At 37.6% G+C, this 23,211-nt stretch overlaps 1 protein-coding gene across 4 annotated transcripts in view; it reads left to right on the forward strand.

Moving 5' to 3' along the window:
• Positions 1-23,211, forward strand: part of VWA8 (von Willebrand factor A domain containing 8) — a 368,120-nt gene that overhangs the window by 58,392 nt on the left and 286,517 nt on the right. For all 4 annotated transcript variants that reach the window (XM_045053513.1, XM_045053514.1, XM_045053516.1 and 1 more), the window contains exons 5-9: positions 10,830-10,997; positions 15,591-15,755; positions 16,101-16,150; positions 17,100-17,208; positions 19,415-19,519. In XM_045053513.1, coding sequence (XP_044909448.1) covers positions 10,830-10,997; positions 15,591-15,755; positions 16,101-16,150; positions 17,100-17,208; positions 19,415-19,519 — 597 coding nt within the window. The remainder of the gene's footprint in view (positions 1-10,829; positions 10,998-15,590; positions 15,756-16,100; positions 16,151-17,099; positions 17,209-19,414; positions 19,520-23,211) is intronic.

Here is a 23,211-nt window from a genome sequence, read left to right on the forward strand (position 1 = left end):
ATTGATCAGAAAATAAGATTTCTATTTTGTGAAAATGCATTTTAGTTATTTTAGCAAATAGGGAAAAACATTTACTTGTCAACTTAATCCTATTTGTGGATGCTGAAGCCACTTTCCCCACGTAATCACTGTTAAAATTACAAAGTTGTATTTCAGAAGTTCATTGATAAATGAAGTATTCCGAATAAAATATTTATTTAGTATTCCAAATAAATATTTATTTCAAATAAGCTATCTGGAATTTAGAAGGCATCACCTACAGAAACAAGGCTATTGAGAGTGGCCGAACTCTGTTACTTGCACTAGGCCCTTTGTAACCATATGGTTATAATATGTTCTAATTGTCACTTGGATTGTTGGAAAAGGTCTCCCTATGTTCTGGCCTCTGTGTTAGAACTCAGGCCTCTGCTTCTTACCGTGTTGTCATCTTGCTTAGGCCAATTTTTATGTACTTATACGATGTTAACTGCTTGGCAGATTTGTATAATTCATTAAAAAGATCAAGGCACATAATATAACGCTGTAGGTTAACTATAATGGAATTTAAAATAAAATATAAAAATCAAGGCATAAAAACAACTTTTACTGAGACCTCTGTGCTTCATGTGGCTGCGTCTAATCCTCAAAACATCCTTAGGAGGGAGGTGACTTCCCCGTTTCTAAGTAAAGCAACCGAGTCTTGGAGGGCCATGGTCACACAACTGATAAATAGCAGAGGTGGGATTTGAACCAGGATCTGTCCAATTCCAAAGTTTAGGTTCTTTTGTACCATATACTGTTTCCCTGAAAGAACAATGATGATGATACTGCTAATGGCCACAATGACTACAAGGATTATAGTATTGCTAGTAATAACAGCTAATCATTTTGTAAAGCTTTACTGTGAGCCAGAGGTTATGGTCAGTCTTCCCCATAATCTGTGAAATAAGCACCATAAATAGTGTAACTTTAGAAAGAAGTGGAGGCTCAGAGAGGTAAGGGACTAACCTAAATTACCCACAGCCTGTAAGTGGTAGAGCAGTGAAAAATCAATTTGATCCTATTCTGATACTTTAAAATAAAGAACTTAAAATGTAAGTGTTTTCGTTTTTCTTTGGCTTCATCAGTGCTGTTACACTGTAGCCATTCTGAGTCATTTGGAACCCTTTGGAGTCTATTTTCATTGAATTATGTCTATATTAATAATAATTTCTATTTATAGATTCGATTGCTTTAAATTTCTTTTTCCAGTACTGCTTTCTTTCATAAATAGTGACATTGTGCCGTACCCCTTGAGGATATTCTCATTTAGTAAATGAGGACACAGACCTCCAGACTAATTGTTTGCCTGAGGCCTTGTATCAAATCAGAAGCAAATCTAGAACAGGGGCTTAGACATTTTTTGATTTTTAGGTCATACGGCATCTTTTATCTTGAAACCCTTCATGCCTATGTGTTGGGTTGTTTAAAGCTGTGATATAAGATGGTTTGTCCAGAAGGATTCTTGCTGCATTTTTCTGGTTTCTCTTTGAGGAAATTAGGTCTCTGGAGGTTCTATAGCTTGAAGGGCAGGAAAGGATTCTTATGGTTGATGTATTTTCTACTTTGAGTAACTATCACAAGTATTCATTCTACATAAAATATGTATGCATTGCTCCCTTTTTTTTTTTTAGATTTCAAGAGAAAAAGTATACCACAATTATTTTATTTAAAAATCTGTATAGAAAAATTTTGAAATATGTAGCCTAAATCTCTCCTGCTGATAGTTAAACTTGTTCTGTTCTCTTCTTATAACAAGTGTGGGCATGGATAACTATTATCCTTCATATAAAAATTCTTCCTAAACTTACATAACAGCATCTTTTAACTGAGCCATTACATTTTTATTCCATAAACACTAAAAGCCCTCTGTGAGCCACTTTTGCTCCAGCCTGACATAAAAGGCAGGGTTCTCACCCCCTGAGGACCCGAGAATCTTGCTAGGGAGATGAAACAGGCATATGGGAGAACTAAGAAAACTTCAGCATTGTGGTTCCTCACATATGTGCTGAGCAAACAGAGGGCAAAGAGGGCACCAGTGTAAGGAGGGTAAGATGTTTGAATCGTTCTTGGGCACAAAATTTGTAAAATCTTTTTTTTTCTCATGCATCTCCAATTAAGTTTGAGACTGACAGCAGGGTACAATATGTACTATTACTTAATGGATTTACTATGTAGCTGTTTTTAACATTCTTCACCGATGTGATGAGATTGTATTAATAAAGTTTGACAGTACTTATTAAAGTATTTTCATCATTCTATAGACTATTTTAAGGAAGACTACAGGAAGAAAGATGATACTGAATTAGTAACTAGCATAATTTCTATAAATTCAGTGATTCAGATTTTGTTACTAAAAAGCATCTTCATAAGGTTTTCTCCTTTTAGCCAGTGTTCTTGCCTACATTAAAATTTTTTCATTTGCATATATATACTGGGTCTATAACCATGTAAATACAGGGCAAGTTGAGAAGAAAGTTAAAAATCTTGGGTGATCCTTTGCATGATAAGTTTTTTCTTTTCTTTTTTTTTTTTGTAAAAAAAAAAAACACTCTTACACATTTATATTCCTCTTCTTATAGTCCTATCTCCTATAGTCCTATAGTAGCCATTCTCATTGCCACTTAAATTGTGTGTAAAATAAGTAAATAATTTAACATTGAGTTAATAAGAAAAAAGCTTAGGAGGATTTTTAAAAATAATATTCTTAATAATGTTGAGGTAAGTTGTGCAATCATAGTTCTTAGTGTTGAAATAGAATTTACAGATTGCATGATTCAGTCTCTCACTTCCAGCAGGTAAACTACCATCATCTTTAGGACAACTGAGAATTAGAGATACTGAGATATGGTGCCTGTTCCAATTGACTCTTTTAGTAAAGCAAACAGGAAGTGAATGAAGGCTCCTGTTGGGATGGTGGATTGTGGATGGGAAGGGTGATGGATGCATGAGATATTTAGAGGTTATACTTACATTGTTTGAGACATGAGAAGTAATGAATTCTCTATGGCAGAAGAATCAATGAAATTTTAATTGAAAAAGACATCAGGAAAAAGGCCTGATTTAGGAAAGAAGTCATGATTTGATTCAGCATGTTGAGTTGAACACCTGTATGGAGATGTTAAAAACAATATTTGGAAATGGGAGTGTAGAGCTCAGGAGGAAGGTTAGGATCTCACAGTATATTTCTCAAGAATAAGGAAATGAGGAAAATGAAACAACTGTTACCTGTTGTTGTTGCTGTTTAGTTGATGTAGCACATAACATAGCACCTGCCATATAATGGGTACTAGATGAGTGAATGAGGATTTGTGGGAGTAGGCTAGGTCTTTGCCAATGAAGTAACAAGTGAGAAAAGAGGAGGGGAAAAAGTTAAGGGTAGAGCCTTGGGAAATGCTTGCTTTTTTTCTTTTCTTTTCTTTTCTTTTCTTTTCTTTTCTTTTCTTTTCTTTTCTTTTCTTTTCTTTTCTTTCCTTTCCTTTCCTTTCCTTTCCTTTCCTTTCCTTTCCTTTCCTTTTCTTTCTTTCTTTTTTTTTTTTTAAGAGAGCAGGAGTCAGAGGAAGGGCTGGGGAAAGGCAGAGCGGAAAACCTACTTACTAAATGTTTAAGGCAGACGATGAAGCATAAGATAAGATCAAGGGAAGAGGGTTGGAAAAAGAACATGAAGATCAAGAAAATACCTGATTTTTGGCTGTTTGATTTTCGATGCTTGCAAGTGAACAGTTTGAGTAAAATAAGGGTAATGGAGGCTTATTAGAGGCAGTGTGTATGTGGACTGTTTTTCAAGGGGCTTGAAGATGAAGAGAGGATCTTAGGTATCAGGAGACTGTAGGTTTTATTCAAGTACAGACATGTTTGTAGAAGAGAACGAATTTGAAAATGCAATTAAGAGGTCATATAGTTGGAAGATTTTGGAGGAGGTGGGAGGGGCTGCCACTAAGCTCAAGGTAGGTAGAGCTAGTCTTAGAGCCAGGGTGGGGGGTGGAGGGGGGGAGGAGTGATTGTCAAGAACAGAAATCAGAGTAGAGTAGAAAGATGAGGACACAGAGGGGCTGTGTGATGGAGGGAAGAAAAGTCATGGAATCTCAATTCAAATGACTTTAATCATCATGGGAAAGTACTGGACAAAATCATGTGAAAGAGTTGAAAAAGACTGGCAGCTTGGCTTGGCAATAACTTTTATAGGATGTGAAGGAAATTCTTTCTAAATAATAGTGAGGATTTAGCTGAGGTTGACCAATGCGAATTTGTAGTGGCCTCTCCTCACATTGTATCAGAGATTTGTAATAGAGCTAATGGAAGGAACAAATGTTCCATCTCTAGAACGTTGTGATTGTCTTCCCCAAATCATGCTATGGATTTATGAATTAAGGACTTTTAAAATAAGGTTCTTAAAAGAAGAAGCATATTTACTTGGGGTTTAGTAATTAGGTAAGAAATTGCATACTTCTCTTATTCTCTTTCTTTTATTCCTTAGTCCCAGACAGGGGATTATAGCCTTTTCAGTATATGACACATTGTGGACCTCTCTGTAGGTTAGTAAAGATAGGGCTAACTCATTATTTTTGATAGCTGTGTAGTAGTCCATCCTATTGATTTATTAAGGTATATTTTGCCAATCCTCTAGCGTGGCATTTGGGGTTTTTTTGCAAGTATAAAATTGTTTTCATGTATCACTGTATATTTTCCTGACTATTCTCTTAAGATAAAGTCCTTGAAATAGAATTGTTGGATTAATGAACATAGCCATTTACATTTTTAAAAATATTGTGCCAAATTATTCTTCATAAGGTTGTCATTTTGTAGATAGACCAACCACAAATGAGAATGCCAGTTTCCTCTTAACCTTACCAACACTGGGTATTATCATTCTTAAATCTTTGCCAGTTTGAAGTTCTAAAAAGATCTTGTTTTACCCTGTAGCTCCTTGTTAACCAATGAAATTGAAAATATTTTATTATGGTGTTCATTGGTATTTTATAGCAGTACTATTCATTTCTTAATCTGAAAAAATCTTTTTATATTAAACATTTACTTGGCCTTTGTTATATATGTTGCAAACATTTCTTCTAAGTTTTCAGTCTGTGTTTTAATTTTTTTGTTTACTATATGTAAAAATTTTAATGTAATAATTTTGTCTTTTCCTTATTGGCATCTGCTTTTGAATTAGCAGAAAGAATTACTGTGCTTTAAGATTACTTAAAAAGTCACATGTTTTCATGTAGTAATTATGTGGTTTTACATTTACCATTAAATTTTTTAACTCATTTGGATTCCTTTTCCAAATTCCTAATTTTCACTATTTTGAAATGCCATTTTTCTCATATATTAAAATCTTTAAGAATTTTTGTTAACTAGGTTTTAAATATGGAAAAGGTAGTCCATGTGATCAGGGCAAAAAAAATGCACATGGTACACAGGATTCACATGAAAGAATCTCTCACCCCTTATTCTCCTTTCCCAGTGTTTCTTGTTCACACATTAAATTTCTACATATACTACATCATACCATTTCATTCTATTTTGTTCATTTGCCTATGTATTCATTTTTTTCATCTATTTTTTAAATTAAGGTCTCTCCTTTATTCTTTTACAGACCTTCCTGGCAGTGTTTCTAATGAATTATTAAGGGGAAGTTAGAGACATTTAGAAGGCACTGTCAGAAACTGGATCCTTGCCTGATTCGTTTTTCTTACATTAATATTTAGTTGGGGAAAGAAAGAACTTAGGCAATTTTTTGTAAGTAAAATAAAAAACAATTTTGTTAGTGAAACAAACAAAAAAAAAGAAGCTTAAACTAGAGTTTGTTACATTTTCAAAACAGTTTATCAAGAAGTGTCAGTTACTGATTGCATCACATAGGGATCATAGTACAATAATGGGTTATGTTGAACTACCTCTTTCTCAAGGTAAATTTAGGCAAAAGACTAGTTCACTGCTACTCGGTTCCAGAGATTTCTTTGATTTGACAATGTACTGCCACTAGGATTTGTAGTAGTAGTCATGGCACTTCTGACTCCAAACGTATGGGTTTTCTGCACCAAGCAGTTCTCCAGTTCCCTGCAGACACCAACTGGGTATCCCATAATTTAATTCCATTCGGACACTAACTACCTGGAGTTAAACACAGACCCCACAAGTTAGGGGTCAGTCCAAGACTGGCCCCATTTCAAGATGCCAGTCACAAGTTTGAGTCATCCATACTTCTGACTGTCGGGCTGTATGTAAGTGATTCTCACAACCCCCTCCTCCAGTTTAATAATTTGCTAGAATGGCTCATAGAACTGAGGGAAACACTTCTATTTACTGGTTTGTTATAAAGGACATAGTAAAGGATAGAAATGAATAGCCAGATGAAGAAGTGCATTAGGTGGAGACAGGAAGGGTCCTAAGCGTAAGAGCTTCTGTCCCTGTGGCATTTGCAGTGTGCCACCCCCTGACATGTGGATGTGTTCACCAACCTGGAAGCTCTCCAAATCTTACTGTGTAGTGCTTTTAAGGGGGTTCCAATACTAGACATGAGTCATTAAATAAATCAGTGGCCATTAGTGATTAATTAAATCTTGCCTCTCTGGGGCTGGGGCCTAAAGTTCCAGCTCAAACTGTATGGTAGGTTTTTCGGGCAACCAGCCCCAACCCTAAAGCTATTTAGGGGCCATTCAAGATATGTCTTATTTGCATAAACTCAGGTGTGTTTGAAAGAGGTTTATTTTGAATAAAAATGACTCCTCTCACCCCTATCACTCAGTAAATTCCAAGGGTTTTAGGAGCCTGCATCAGGAACTGGGGATGAAGACCAAATATATATTTCTTATTATATCACAATATCACAATTGATTTGAAAAATAATATGAATTTGGGGAAATGTGATTGTAGTTACCTCTAGAAGTCTTTAAGGCACGCTGCAGAGTCACATAAACTTTGAGTTGAATGGAATTGCTTGTGTGTGTATAAATGTATTGTGCAGATTTTGTTTTTCTAAATAGGCCCACAACAAATTCTAAGGCCTAGTAAAACTAAACTCCGAAGTTAAAATCATCTGCGTTTGCATTATTCATTGACCTCTTCTTCATCGACTCCATTTCTCCATCACTTAAGGATAGGTTAAAATTTTAGCATTACCATTTTCAAGCTGTATAACCTGTCTTCAGTTGAACAACTGGGTAAGATATTGTGTACTTTAATTTTTTTTAATGTTTATTTTTGAGAGAGAGAGAGCGTGAGCAGGGGAGGGGTAGGGGTAGACAGAGAGGGAGACACAGAACCCAAACTCAGAGTCAGAGGCAGGGTCCAGCCTCTGAACTGTCAACACAGAATCCAGTGGGGGGCTCAAACTCATAAACCCTCAGATCTTCACCTGAGCTGAAGTCCAGCGCTTATCCGACTGAGCCACCCAGGCACCCTGATATTGTGTACTTAAGAAGACTGTCATGAAGATTAAATTAAATAGCATAAATGGAAGAACTTGACACATACATGCCAGTTATTACTCTGTAGAGACCCTACCACTTTCCCTTTCAGTAGTTGGATCAAACTATCTCCAACATCAAGTACCAACTTCTTCAGTTTTATTTCAGTAATTATGCACTCTCTTTTCTGTCTTTCTCTACCAGCTCTTCCTCATCACCATTTGAACATGTTCAATTTCTTGCTTCATTAAAAAAAAAAAAAAAGGCTACCATCTTCCACACTGTCCCCAGCTGGCAGCAGCCCGCCTCTCCCTTCTTTTCATGGCCATTTTGTAGAATGTTGCTCAACTTGGGCTTGTCTTATGTTTCCTCATGAGTTGATTGAGATCGTGCATTTTTAGTAAGGATACTGTAGAAGTGATGTTGTATCCCCCTCAGGGCATTATGTTAAAACTTTAGTACGTGAAATTGATACATCTCTTTAGTGGTAATGTTAATTTTGATCACTTGGTTAAGGTGGTAACTACCAGCTTCCTCCACTGTTGCATTATTTTTCCCTTTGTCTCTTTGAGTCTCTACAAATATTCCATTTCTCGTCATACTTTTACCCACTAATTTTACCACCCATTGATGATTCTTGTTTCCAGTAGTTACTGTTATGGGGATTTTCTATCAGTTTTTAATAGTAGAGGTTCTTAACTTGCAGTTTCCGTGGTATATATATTTTGTATACATATACATACATATTTCGCTCATGCATTTTACTCGGAGAAGAGATACAGCATTTGTCAGGTTTCCAAGAGGTCTTTAAATAGTATTTTCTTTTTTCATCTATCACTACTTTCTCAACTTTATGGTCACAGCACCTATATCCATTAGAGCAGATGAAAGGAATTTCTTATGTATTTGGCTTCTGTTTCTGTCTTTTACTGTAGCTTATTCCACATCTCTCTGAAAAGATTCTGTACATAAGTAACCAAAATATACCTGAGGTGAATAAAAGCAGTATTTGTTGTTGTCTTATGTTGTCTAGACTTTGTCTTCCCTGGCCCACAATTGGGAAACCATTAAATTTTGATACCTGTATTTCTAGTTTTATGTCAGAGAACATGTATTTTCATCTTTATGAAGTTTTTAAAAGTCAGATACAGAATTTAGCCTGTCTTGTAACAAAGGTTGATAAAACTTTTTAAAAGAATATTGCCACAAGTTGTGATAGCTTAATTGTAATTGTTTCTCTTTTATTACAAGTTATGCTTTCTTGGAGTAAATAGATTCTCGTGAAAGAAAGCTTAATTGAGACCTTAGCTGAAACATGAATTTTTATAAGAAGTAGTTTATGTTTTTATTTTTAATTCCAAAAACATTTCTATGGTTTTGTCTTTTATACAGCTGGCAAAAATGAGTTTCTTATATTTTTGTTTTTTAGGAAATACTATATCACTTATATGCATGCATTTTTTTTTTTAAATAAAGGTATTACCACAAGATGGCTAGTTTGGCAGAAAAGAATTAAAATATATGTGATAATTATAATTCTGAAGGATTATGCATGAATTTATGTTATTTAATGGGATGATCATGTTGAGTCTAATGTAGTTTTCATAAAAGTTTATATTAAAAAAATTTTTTTAATGTTTATTTATTTTTGAGAGACAGAGAGAGACAGAGCACAAGCAGGGGAGGGGCAGAGAGAGAGAGAGAGAGACACAGAATCCGAAGCAGGCTCCAGGCTCCAAGCTGTCAGCACAGGGCCCAATGTGGGGCTTGAACTCACAAACCGTGAGATCATGACCTGAGCTGAAGTCGGTGCTTAACCGACAGAGCCAGCCAGGTGCCCCTAAAAGTTTATATTTTTAAACAATACATAAATATCTGAAATAAACTAAATTCTACAATACAGTGTAAAATTCAACATTTTGTTGCAACAATGCTTGATTAAACAATGTCTATTTTCTTTTCCACACTTGGAAAGTCAATGCTTTGCTGTTTGAGAAATTTCTTAGGAAATTTCTTGGAGAGCTTGGACTTAGTAGGGAGGAGATCTGAGAGGTAAGGGGGGGGGGCTGAAGTAGAGAGGTGATAGAAGGGATGAGTTCAAGAAATATTAAAGAAGATAAATCATCAAGGACATGGTGATAAATTGAATACAGGAGGTAAGATAGAAATCAAAGATCCTGGCATGGGTAATGGTCTTCCCACCTTAAATAGAAAGTATGAGAGGAAGAGATTTGGGGGAAAAGATGATGTGCTCAGTGTTGCACAGGGGAGGCTGAGGTGAGCTTGTGGTTGGAGACATCCATGTGATGGGGGGACTGTGGTCGAGCTTGGAGGAGCTCAGGATTAAAGAATCATCTGCATAAAGGTGATTGGAACTTTGTTACTGTGTGAGATTACTCAGGCCAGACCTCATAGAGTAAGAAGAGTTGTGGGTTAAAGATGTGATTCTTGGATTACCTACATGGAATGGACAGGCAGAAAAAGAGAAACAGTTTTGTAAGAGAATGCAGTGGCATGGATGCCGAGGAAGGAGACTTTGAAGGAGAGAGTGAGAACATACATTTAGCACATTAATCCTGTGCCTGTTGTTGAATGAGCAGGAGAAATGTCATTGAGGTTTTCTTCCTCTTTTTCTTAAATCAGATTTTCAAGGGTTTTGACCCAAAAGTAGTTTTTTTCTATTTTGTTCAGGATTTATCAATTAAAGAAAGATTTTTTTTTCACATCTTTAGTACATTTTTGTATTATAGTTTTCCTGTCTCTTACCATTTGGGACCCACTTTATTTCCTATTTTTCTCTATTACTAATTTTTTTAACTTTACATGGAAGACTTACAGGACTATGGTTATAACCAGTCTGATGTAAAACCTGACTCTTTCTGGTTTGGTAAGTTTGTGATGTTGTCAGCTTTGAACATTACACTAAAGCTGAATTCATTTTGTTGGTGACTCTGTTTAAAAGCTCACAATCCCCGCGAGTGCTCACCTAGCTTATTTGATCCTCACCAAAAGCTTATGGGATAGATACCCCAGATTGTAATCTTCATTTCTTTGTTCTAGTTAAGGAATTCATTTTCTTGTTTAATTATGTGACTGATTCAAAGACAGCTCCTAGTTGTCTATTTCACCAGGCATATGTCTAAAATGTTGCAGCTGAAAGAAAACTCAGAGATCATTTCTTCTCATCTCTCCATTTTATAACTAGTGAAACAGGCCTAAAGAGAGAATCACTTGCCTAAGATCACATGGGCAGATAAAGCAAAATCAAGGTCTGGAACCCAGCTTTCCTGATTTCCTGGTCCCTATAATAACGACCACAAGTGTAATTTGCATTACAAGTAAAATTAGGCCGTGCTCTGGAATCTTCAATATGCTCATGTTGCTTTTGTTTCTTGGAAATAGTGTGCGGTTCGTGCAGCCACAGAAGGCAGAACTCTCGTTTTGGAAGGCTTGGAAAAGGCGGAGAGGAATGTTCTGCCTGTTTTGAACAACTTGCTGGAAAATAGGGAGATGCAGCTTGAAGATGGACGCTTCCTAATGTCTGCAGAGCGTTACGACAAACTTCTCCAAGTAAGAAAAGAAAACTCTGGCTCCCTTATCTTGGCTATTGAGCTATGGATGGTGCTGTTTGTTGTATAAGACATGATCGTATCAGAGTGAGGACAGTGTTCAGGTGGCTCGTGTCTGTGGTGAATTGCTGCAGTTAACGGTCATGAGGTTGCAGTTTCACAAGGTTCTTCGGTTTGCAGATCATATTAGACGACCTCTCAGATTTTTAGTTTGGTTTTTTTTGCCCATGTAATAACTATTTTTTCTTTTTTCCCTCTCCTTTAAATTCTGTCTTCTCTTTTTCCCTCCTTTCCTATCTTCCTTTTCTGTCCTTCAACAACTATGTACTGAAAGTCTAATGGCTTCTAGACAGTGCTGGGAAGACAGAGCTGAATAAAGTGTAGTTCTTGCCCTCCAGAAGCTCAAACTCCAGGAGATATTGCCAGAATTGAATATGATATTTAAAAGATACCTAGATGATCCAAGCTATCCATATCTGATGCCTGGATAATCGTAAGAGCCTCTTAAAAAGCCCCAATTTCATTCTGGCTGCCCCACAGCAGTCAGTGATCACTTTAAAACATGGGACGGATTAGGTCAGACCTCTCTGTTCTAAACCCTCTCCTCGCTATGAAAAAAGTTTTACAATGGAGAATAGGGTCTTGTCTGATCTGGGCTCTTAGTGCCTCTTTGGGCTTATCACCTGCTATCCTTTTTTATTCCACTCCAGCTGATAGTATTCTCTTTACTAAAACTTAAACCTGCTGGGTAGGCATTCTCCTAGTGCTTTGCAAGTCACTTTGTTCTTCCAGAATGGTTTTTCTCCAGATATCTGCCTGGCTTACTTCTATACTCCTTCAAGCCTTTGCTCAAATGTTACATTATTGATGAAGTCTGCTCTCGCCTCCTATTTGACATTGCATTGTCCTCTCTGCCCCATGCTCTCTGACCCTGCTCTATTCATTGCGTTAGTCTTCTGACATCCTACATAATTTACTGACTTGCAATGTTTTAGTTCATTCACTGCCTCCCTCCACTAGATTGCAACTTTCACTAGGGCAGGGCTTTTTGTCACTGATGGTATTTCAAGCTGTTAGAACAATGCCTGGCACTTGGTGGGTGCTCAATAACTATTTGTTGAATGAATGGATGGATAAGTGCAATACTTTAAATGCTGTGATGCCAGTTGATACAAAAAGAAAAACAATAAGAGAGTGTGGGGCCCTTTAGAGGCTTTGGAGAAGGGCTTCACGTGACATCACAAAAGGACAAAAAAGGGCTCATAGAGCCCTTGCTCTAACCGAGAGCTCTGCCTCTGTATTCCATGACTTAGAGTCTCTCTGACACCTGTGCTGTCATGTGTGACATACATATGTATGCTAATTTTATTGCCCCAAGTTGGCTACAGATTGCTGAAGAGCAGAATCTGTGTCTTATGTTTCTTCTAGATACAGCTAATACAAGCCCAGGACACACTAGGCACTAAATAATACGTATTGACACCAGAGGGTCTGATTGACCTGATGCTCCAAGGCTAGCAGGACCGGAAATATCTCTTTCTGATTTCCACTGTGCAAGTCTGTTTTCTCAGAAATCTGTCTTGCTATCCTTTTAGCACTGTTTCTTTACTGTTTATGGGAGTTTCTAGATGCTATTTTCATTGTGCGGTATAGTTGTCTTGTTTTGGACCTCTATCTGAAGATGGCATCATGCTAATATAATTAGAAGGGGATAATTGAGGATTTAATTGCTAAGAAAAGTTAAATTTATTCATTCATTCGTATTGTTATAGTTAATTTACTAAAAGACGATTCTTTATTTAAATTTATTTTAAATTTTAATTAATATTTTACAAATAAAATGACTTCAGATAAATATATTAATTTATATTTATTACTTTTAGAGTAGGTAGATATTGGTGTATGCAAGACATTTTCTCTTTAGATACTTTCTAATTATAAAAGAACTATTATTTGCCCCTGTATAGTTATTTTCTATTTTTTTTAGTTATTTCCCATTTTTAATAGATTTTTTAAAAAATATTTATTTTTGAGAGAGGGAGAGAGCACAGGAGAAAGCAGGGGAGGGGCAGAGAGATAGAGAATTTCAAGCAGGCTCTGCACTGTCAGTGCAGAGCCCGATGGGGAGGCTCAAGTTCACAAACCATGACATCATGACCTGAGCCGAAATCAAGAGTCAGACACTTACATGTGCCCCGTTATGTGCCATTTTTAGTAAATGATTTAGAGTTTAGTAAATGATTTCATTTTCAGAAATGGATTTTTTTTAAATTTTTTTTTCTTTTTTCTTCAACGTTTTTATTTATTTTTTTGGGACAGAGAGAGACAGAGCATGAACGGGGGAGGGGCAGAGAGAGAGGGAGACACAGAATCGGAAACAGGCTCCAGGCTCTGAGCCATCAGCCCAGAGCCTGACACGGGGCTCGAACTCACGGACCGCGAGATCATGACCTGGCTGAAGTCGGACGCTTAACCGACTGCGCCACCCAGGCGCCCCTGGATTTTTTTTTTAAGTATAGAAGTTACTTCACAATAAAAGTTTGATATATTCTTTGTGTGAGAATTTTTGCAGAGTTATTGAACATTTTACTTTATGTAAGAATTTGAGATACGGGGTCAAGAGGGTTTTAGTATACAAGGAGTGCTTGTTATTATTGAGAAGGATGTATTACATTGTTTTTCCCAATGTAAATATCAGTATAAATACATAGTTTTAATTCATAATTGTCATTTCTATATTTATAGAATCTGTCTCATAGGAATGTCATAGAATATAGGCAAGATCCCTTCACAGAACATCACCACCTTAAGACAATTTCTATGATAAAAGGATTTCAACACCATTTAAGTCCCACTTATTTCTAGCTAGATTCAATGTACTAAATTTGAATGTTTCAAAATGTTAATGGTTTCATAGAGGTGTTTGTAGTAGAATTTTGTTGTTATGGAAACGGATATAATCAGTCTGTATAAATTTCATTTATATCCAGGTTATTATTTTTGGGTAAGTGGAAAATAAAAATATTTAGCTCTCTGAAGATTACACTCTTGGCTTTTCAGATGGTCTAGATCCAGACTCTTGTTTTCTAGCACATGTGACATAGTATCACTGTTAGTCCTGTTAATTAAGTGTGGGGTCATAGGTTTGGTTATGTTTTTAAATTACTTCATGCAATCAAAAAACATTTGTCCTATTATGTTTAAGAGGTAATAAGTCCTCTCATGAGCCTGGATCCAGCATGAGGTGGTAATGAACAGAAGTCAATGCACACATGCATAATGGTAGAAGCTTGCATAGGATAGAGCGGAGGGGTACAAAAATGGTTCTGATGGAGGGAGAGGTTAGAAAGAGGCCCATTTTAGTGACGATGTTCTTTGTGCTGAGCTTTAAATGATGCTTGTATTTCTGCTGTGCGAAGTGGAAAGGCGTTCCAAGCAAGTGGGGCAGTGTTGGTGAAGCAGCATGGTGTGTCTGGAGAGCCACCATTGTGACATGGACTGGAGCACAGGGTTGGGGAAGGCAGGCTAGGGGGTGGCTATGCAGTGGTTGATGAGACTAGGAGATTCGGACATGAATGCGGCCAGGAAGGGCCTTGAGTGTCCGTTAAGAGTTTCTACACTGTCATATGGACTGCATCCCCCCACCCCCCAAAGATATACTGGAAACTGAGGACTTGTCTCTCAGAATGAACATGTACATGTTCTTATAAACTTTGTAAGTTCCAACAGCTGAGGACAGTGAAGAGCCATCGATAGGGTCAGGCAGAGAGGGAAGACATGACATCTAACTGGTGCCTACTGTGGACCAGTTGCTTTCAAACGGCCATAGTAATGCTGGTGATATTATTCCTACTTTATGGATGACAAAGCTGAGCGTCAGAGGGTATAATAACATGCTCTTGGTCACTTCACTAGAGTTTATGCTGAGTGCTAGAGCCAGGATTTATCACTCCAAACCCTGTGCTATTTCCATTCTCAACTCCAAAATATGCTAGTTGCTGGACGATGGGGAGTTATAGAATTCCTTTGAACATCAGTTTGCTCATCCATAAAAAGGAATTAAGTGTTTATTTGCATTCTGGTAAAAGTTAAATGAGTAAAATTCTTTGAAAGTACTTACCATGTAGTGAGTTTTCAGCACATGTTGGTTGTTATTATTAATATGCCTTGGCAGAAATGTACCCATACATGTAGTTGTGTATTTGAGGTCCACGGGGCAGTCTCTTCTCTGCCAGTAAGCGGTAAGTCTGTCTAGGACTACCTTTTTACATTCTCTGGTCTGAACCGTATATTTTCTGACTCTCCTCACTCAGTTTCTCTGTGTTAATGACTACAGCTTGGAGGTCTGACCCACATTTTTCTTTGTTCCTTGATGTGTTAGCTACTTGTCTGTTCCACACCAGTTTTCATATCATGAGCCTTCCCTGGCACTTTTCTCCTGATTTGACTTTGCTTCCTTCCTTGATGGCTTGGTCTTGAGGTTGTTCTCAAATACACTTTACTCAGCAGTCAGGGCCTAAATTCCGCAGCCGGGCAGCTCTTGCAGTTGTAATCTGCATCGTTGGTGCTGTGAGTTTTAATCTCTTTCTTTTAGGATCATACCAAAACAGAGTTGGATGCCTGGAAGCTTGTTCGAGTTAGTGAAAACTTCCGAGTCATTGCCTTGGGTTTGCCAGTGCCTAAGTACTCTGGGAATCCCTTAGACCCCCCGCTCCGTTCTCGATTTCAGGCCAGAGATATTTATTATCTACCCTTTAAGGTAAGTACGAACAAGAATAATTTATTTTTTAAACATTTTATCTATTTGTATTTGGTTACTGTAAAAATGTTACTAGGTTTGTATGTCCCTCTCAGTAGTTAATGGAGAGAAAAGGATATGGGGTAAAGAAAATCCCTGGAAATTCAGAAGAAAAATTATTGGGGCATTACTTATGTGATGGGCTTAAAAAGGCTAATTTTTAGAAAATGATGCGTATCAAACAATGTTTTTTTTGCTATGACTTACATAGTGTCTGCGTAATTAAAAGTATGAAGTGTGTCCATAAAATTTGCATTTAATTTGTTACATTCCTTATTGATTTGGTATGTTTCTGTGTTATTTTAGGACCAACTTAAACTGTTATATTCAGTTGGAGCCAATGTTTCTGCTGAGAAGTAAGTATTTCTGCTACACACACACACACACACACACACACACACACACACACACACACTTTTATATAAATATCTGGACACTTAACATTGAATTTGTTTATTTGTTTTGCACATTGATTAATTCATCCATTCAACAACTATGCTCAGAAGAATTTTTTAGTAACGGTGGTAAGTGCTGATGATAAAGTTAGTAAGACATGATCTTTGGAGACAAGAAACTCAAGATCTAGTAGAGTTTAAAGACATGAGAATACATTAGTTTAGCATTATATAGTAAGGGCCATAATTTCAAAAAGGCATTGGCATTTGAGAAGCGTCCTAAAGAATGAGTAGGCTTTTGCCATATAAAGAATGGAATTAACGAATCCTAAGAAATTATTTTTAAAGCATGGGATATGAGAGTGTATGTCTTGTTCTTGTGGCTATAAAAAACTCTTGGTGGCTGGGGTTCAGGTTTGGATTGAGAAGGGAGGGAGGTGAGGCTGGCAGGATAAATTTGGGCCAGGTTGTGAAAAACCTCACATGTTGTTAAAAACTCAGCCTCTGAGTTTTAAACAGAATATGAAGCTGTTGTTTCTTAAGAATTTAATAGTAAGCATCAGGGTGCCTGGATGGCTCAGTCAGTTAAGCGTCTGACTGGCTCAGGTCATGATCTCACAGTTTGTGGGTTCGAGCCCCGTGTTAGGCGCTGTTTTGACAACTCAGAGCCTGGAGCCTGCTTTGGATTTTGTGTCTCCCCCTCTCTCTGCTCTTCCCCTGCTCATGCTCTGTCTCTCTCTCCTTCAAAAATAAGTAAGCATTAAAAAATTTTTTTAAAAAAGAATTTAATAGTAAATGTCATTTTATATCAATTAAGATGCCTCAGCTATTTTATGTTTAACAAGTGAATGCATTTTATGCATTAAAACTATTAGAATAGCATTTAACATTACTTAATTTTTTCCCCTAGAATCTCTCAGCTCTTGTCCTTTGCCACCACTCTCTGTTCCCAAGAATCTTCTACTCTTGGACTTCCAGATTTTCCTTTAGATAGTTTACCAGCTGCAGTTCAAATCCTGGTATGTATAAAATAAATTAATGACTTGTATACCCAAATGTGGCAAAGAGAACTTAAAAGTTAATCCTTGGGGATTCATCATTTCAGTTTGCCTTGTCATATTCCTCTATAAATATTACAAGACCTGAGATTCGCCGACCCATGCCGTGCAGTATACCGTACGGAAACCAGCAATGTGTTGTGAGCCCTTACTGAGCTCATAGCCTAGGAGGGAGGTAGGTAGACATGCAGTTCAGGTAAAAACTCCACAGAGAGAAGGATGACTCAGCCTGGAGAGGCCTGAGGAGTCTGCAGAGGCGGCCTGCAGCCTGAGGCAGGGAGCTGGGGCTTTTGCACTCAGGCACCAGCAGTCATTGGTCAGTGGGTCATCACAAGGGACACAAATTTCCAGGCACTAGCTGCTCTCTTGGCTGTGAGCAAAGCTGGCTTTGGGAGTTCAAAAGTAGTCTTCTTTAAAAGCCCTGCAGCAGCTAGCTGTTGAAAGGGAAAGGTGGGAGGCTCAGAAAAGATAAAAACAGATCCGAGGTGTTTGGTAGAGCATAAACATTGTCCACTACAGTTTAACAAAGGTCGTGACAGTCGTGTCAGGATTGGTGGAAATGCCCTCCAGGCAGAGGGAACAGCATGCACAGAGGTGTTGAATCACAAACGGGCTTGGTATGTTTGAAGAATGATAAGTTGTATCGTTAGAGCAAGCGTGTAGGGTGAAGAGAGAGGTGAGAACTTTATTGTGAAGTGTTTTGCATGGTGAGTGAAGTTGTCCGGATTTCATGGTGTGGAAGAAGTGGCCTGTTAGATATTACTAAGTAGGTGAAGCGTGGAGTAATCAGTTCTATGGTGGAGGAAGATACCTCTGTGGGCAGGGAGGAGGGACGGGGAAAGCCTGGTTGCATACGGACCAAATAGGAAACTGTTGTAACAGTCAGTGAGAGACTGTGCTAAGGAGAGCGTAATCCCAGGTAGTAGGGATACTGCCGAGACAAGAGACTTATTTTTAAACTTTTGTTCCTATTCATTTAGGTTTCCTGAGACTCAGTGAGTTAGGTTTCACAGGTATTGTTCTCACTGTCCTCTGTGTTTAGAACAGCTTTTCTCTTCCTTTTTACCACGTCTTCTGCTTTTTGTTCTTTTTGTTTTTGCTTGGAACATTTTACTTTGATAGTTCTCAAATCTAAAAATAAAAGTTCAAAAACAGTAAAATGAACATCTATAACCCCTTCAAGTAGAATCACCAATTTTTAACATATTGCCACATTTGTTTGCTCTCTCTCTCTCTCTTTTCCGAACCATTTGAAAGTAAATTATGATCAGTATTTTTATATACTTTAGTATGCAACTTGGAAGAAGTCGTAAGACGTTCTTCCACATAACCAGAACCATTATCACACCCTTCAGTATGTTGACACAAATGCTATAATATCATCTACAGGACAACCTATGCTGAAATTTCTCTAATTGTCCCTGTTGGGAAAGCAGTTTAACTTGGAGAAAACTTTTGAGAATAATAAACACTTTCTAACTTTGTAGTTGTAACTGTGAAACTAAGTAAATGTGGATGTGATTAACTCAGATTAGGAATGGGGGTGCCTGGGTGGCTCAGTCGGTTATGCATCCGACTTCAGCTCAGGTCATGATCTCACTGCTTGTGGGTTCAAGCCCCGTGTCAGGCTCTGTGCTGACAGCTCAGAGCCTGGAGCCTGCTTCAGATTCTGTCTCCCTTTCTCTCTTCCCCTCCCCACCCATACACTCTCTCTCTTTCAAAACTAAATAAACATGAAAAAACAAGGAATACAAGTGAAGAGCATACTTTGGGATGAATAGGGTAGGGAAACGTGTTCAGACATGTAGTTTCAGGCATGTTGAATGGAGGTCAATGGGATATCTAAAGGGTCACATTTGGGCAATTGAGAATTCGAGTCTAGAGCTCAGGACCAGATACTGAGACATGGGAGCCATTAACAGATAGATGGTAGCTGAAAGATGGGGGTGGGTAGGCTTACCCAGTGAAAGGGTGTGGAACAGGAAAAGAAGAGGGAGTAATGAATATTTTTTGTGGACTTGTGGAAAATATGAGAAACCTCTTGGTTATTTTTTATAATCATATATACATTTTGGATATGTCATATATGTCAAATATGCATTTCAGATAAATTTTTTGTGATTATTTTGGATGTTCTTCATCCCTGGGTATTTTTGCTCCTGAATAGGATTCCTTTCCTATGATGTCAATCAAACATGCAATCCAGTGGCTTTATCCATACACTATCTTACTAGGACATGAAGGGAAAATGGCTGTGGAAGGTGTTTTAAAAGTAAGTATCTGCTTCACTTTTCTTTCTTTTTCCATTTCTCTTCTTGTCCCTTCTCTTCCCTTCTTCCATTTCTCTCTTCCTCCTCCTTCCTTCTTTTTCTCTTTCTGTCTTTCCCATGCCTTCCTTACTTTTCCTTCCCTTTTTCTTCTACACCTGGAGCCACTGGCATGCCAGTGACAGGGAAGCAAGTACAGAGGTGGCTGCTGTGGTTGGGAGACTGGTTGTATTGAACAAATGAGTAAATCAATTGAGGAAATGAGTGAATAAATTGAGGATTGTAAGAGCTATGTTTCTTACCATTGGGAAAGGAATTTATAAGCATAGAAAGGGAGAAGAAAAGAAAGACCCCTGAGGTGTTAGATTGGAATTGGAGGAATCAGTATGAACTCATGTGTTTTTTTTAAATATTTTAATATATATAAGCAGAGTAATAGATATAGATACTGTGTATGTATGAGTATACAGACACATATTTTCTAGCTCTGTCCCCTTAAGAGGGCCTGAAAACTATGACATTCCGGTGGCAATGATCATACCAAGTGCCAAGACATTGGTTTCTAAATACCACACTTCCTAAAAGGAATCAGGATTCCTAGAAAGTAGTGCTGGTTCAAGGCTCAGCACAGGGAAAGTTCATGATGAACCTGGATCATCTTATTGTGCCCAAAAGTAAGGAAATGTTTAACAAATGATGTTAACATACCAAAGTGACAGAGGAGCCAGTTTGAGGTGGCCCCCATTGGCCAAAATGTGGGACAATTTTAGCATGAAAATAAACAAAGATAGCCATTGATTATAAACCATTGAACAAAATGGGAATCCCTGAGTTCATGTTGATACAAATGAGTAAATAAAGGGGGAGAAGAAAAATCTCTTCTTAATATAGAACACCTATGAATAAATGCAGAAAAGTCACCATTTGGCAGCCACCAGTGTGGAAGTTGATTTAGATAGGAGTCATCAAAGGTTTTAAAACTGGTGGGTGGAGGGTCTATGAAGAATAGGATATTGATGTAATCTAAGAATATCTCCTACCAAAATACTCACTTGACTACAAAACAAAAAAATGGCATTTTTATAGTAAATACCAACTTGACCAGGTAGGACAAATTGACATTATGTGTCTCTTGACTGTTGAGCTGAGAAGGACTCAGCCTCATTTCAGGATATTCTGGATAAGAATTCATTGCATGAATTTGGCCATGAGAAATTATTGTATAGACCTAGGTTGAGGGCTCTCTTACATAATGAGAGGCCTGTATTCTTTAGAATTGTCCCGTTCATAAAAGAAAAAGAAAAACTGAAAGACTGCTTTAGATTGAAAGAGACTAAAGAGATATGACATATGATCCTGTGTTGGATCCTGGACCAGATAGGAAAACATGACATTGTTAGCACATTTGGTTAAAGTTGATATGGTCTGTGGATTGAATGACAGTGTTCTATTAAAATGATTTCCTGATTTGGAAGCTTATGTGGTGAATATGTTGGCCACAATTCTTGTTTTAGCAAATATGAACTAGAATATTCAGGGATGATGGAGCATCATATCTGTGGCTTGCCCTTAAATGGTTCAGAAAAAGACCAATTATAATGGGTGTGTTAGGGATGCTGGCGGCAAGAGGGAGGTAATAAATATGCTAAAATGGTAATCTTTGAAAAATCTGAGTGAAGGCAAAATACAAGTTCTTTCTACAACTGTCCTGTAACTTTCCTGTAAGTTTGAAATTATTTCAAGATAAAAAATTTTACAAAGTGAATATCCATTATAACTCATTTCAAAATAAAAGAAAAATTAAACAAATATAACACTTAAAATTTATCTGCCTGTAACTTAAATTATTAACTTGAAAAGTAAGGACTTTATATAAAACTATGGAAATTGCTTGTAGACCTGTCATTTAAATTAATGAAGTTCTTATTTTTGTCAGAGTGGTTCATAATATATGGAGTTGATTTTCTTTCAAAATACAGATGCCATAATTTCCTCACTGTATAGTTAATGGTAGTGTTTTCTAAAGGGCCAATCACAATATATATCTTATGACCATATATTTAAATGGGTTTAACTCCTGGCAGGAATTTTTGACTTACCCAAATTCCTTTTTACAACAGACAGTTTTTGTTTTTCTTTTGCAGTTTGGCTCAAAGAGCAGATTTCTAAGGAGTAGGTAGAATGTGAACACTAAGCTGTTGGCTCTGTGTATAGGCCTTTCATTTCCTGGAGGCCAGGAGTTTACAACCTTACACAAATGGAGTGGTATTTGTTTCTCCCTTATTCCAATATCTACAAGGGGAGTACAGAAAGAGGTATTCTTTATGCAGCTACTAATAGTGAGAAGAACTCGGAAGTAGATGCTCGGTACTTCAGCAGGTGTTTCCCACATACCAGCTAGCCAAAGAAACATTATTTTCATTCATTGGTGATGTCAATAATGATAACAATAATAGTAACAATAAAAAAATAAAACTAATGAAAAGTTCTTCCCCATAGATGCTGAGAAGTATCACTGGGGATAGAATCTAAATGAAAAGCATAAAGAAGCAAGGAGAAAATATAACCATATAGTTCACTTTAAGTTTATTCTAGACATTGACAAAAAGAACTAGAATTCATCTTTGATTTAATCAACATCTGAACTAAGTTGGCATTGGTCATTGAATAGAGCACCTAGTGTTGATGAAAAAGGCTGTGATTCCAGATGTGCTCCCTCATTGCCCCTCAGCACAATGCCCAATGCCTGGAGAACAATGGTAGGTAGATAGGGATGAAGAAGATGTCATGGGAATGTCTGATAAAATGAAGCAAAGTAAACTTTTTCATGACAGAGCTGAGAGAAGATATTCAGTGCCTAGAAAAGTCAGTTATGAACCAAGGCCTTTATATTTATAAAGAAGCCACTTTGATGTGTTTCTGAGCTCTTATTTAAAAAACTAGTCACACAAATTAGACTTCCAGTGATGATAGTGGAGTAGGAAGATCCTAAGCCCACTTTGTCCCACAGATACAACTAGATAACACCCACATTCGTGTAAGTAACCCAGAAAACAACCCAAAGACTGGGAGAACACACTATCCACAGTTAAATGAAGAGAAGAGAGCACATTGAAGTGAATAGGAAGGGTGAAGATGTGGTCGGGAGCTAAATGGCGGGACTGTTTGTGGAGCAGAGGGATGTCTTGGGCACAAAAGAGGGGAAAAGAGCAGACCCTCACACCAGGCATCCCAGGCATGGGAGACCAGCAAAGGGAAGATGAATCTCCATAACATTTGGCTTTGAAAACTAGAGGGGCTGAATTTTGCAAGTTCTTATAATTAGCAGGGCTTACCATGTGGAACTTTGAAAATCTGTGGGCTCAGCTCTGGGAGGGTGATAGGAATCTAAGTCCCCACCATTGTAGAAACAGCATGACAAATAGCCCCACAGAGATACAGCATAGAAACAGCAGTTTGGAAAATGCTGGGGTATATGGGAGGATTTGTTTGCCAATTTCAGAGCACATGCTGGAGGGGTAGGGATCTTTGGGAGACTTCCTCAAGAACAAAAGAGCTGGCAAATACCATTTTCTTCCCCCACCCTCCCAGCCTAGATACATGGCCATCTTTAAGAACCAGCACAGCACCAACATGCCCTGCCTAACTTGCTAAGAGTGCACCCAGGTCCTGCATTCTGCGGACACAACCCCTGCAG

The sequence above is a fragment of the Felis catus genome, chromosome A1 (genome assembly GCF_018350175.1).
Source record: "Felis catus isolate Fca126 chromosome A1, F.catus_Fca126_mat1.0, whole genome shotgun sequence".
Classification (NCBI taxonomy): domain Eukaryota; kingdom Metazoa; phylum Chordata; class Mammalia; order Carnivora; family Felidae; genus Felis; species Felis catus.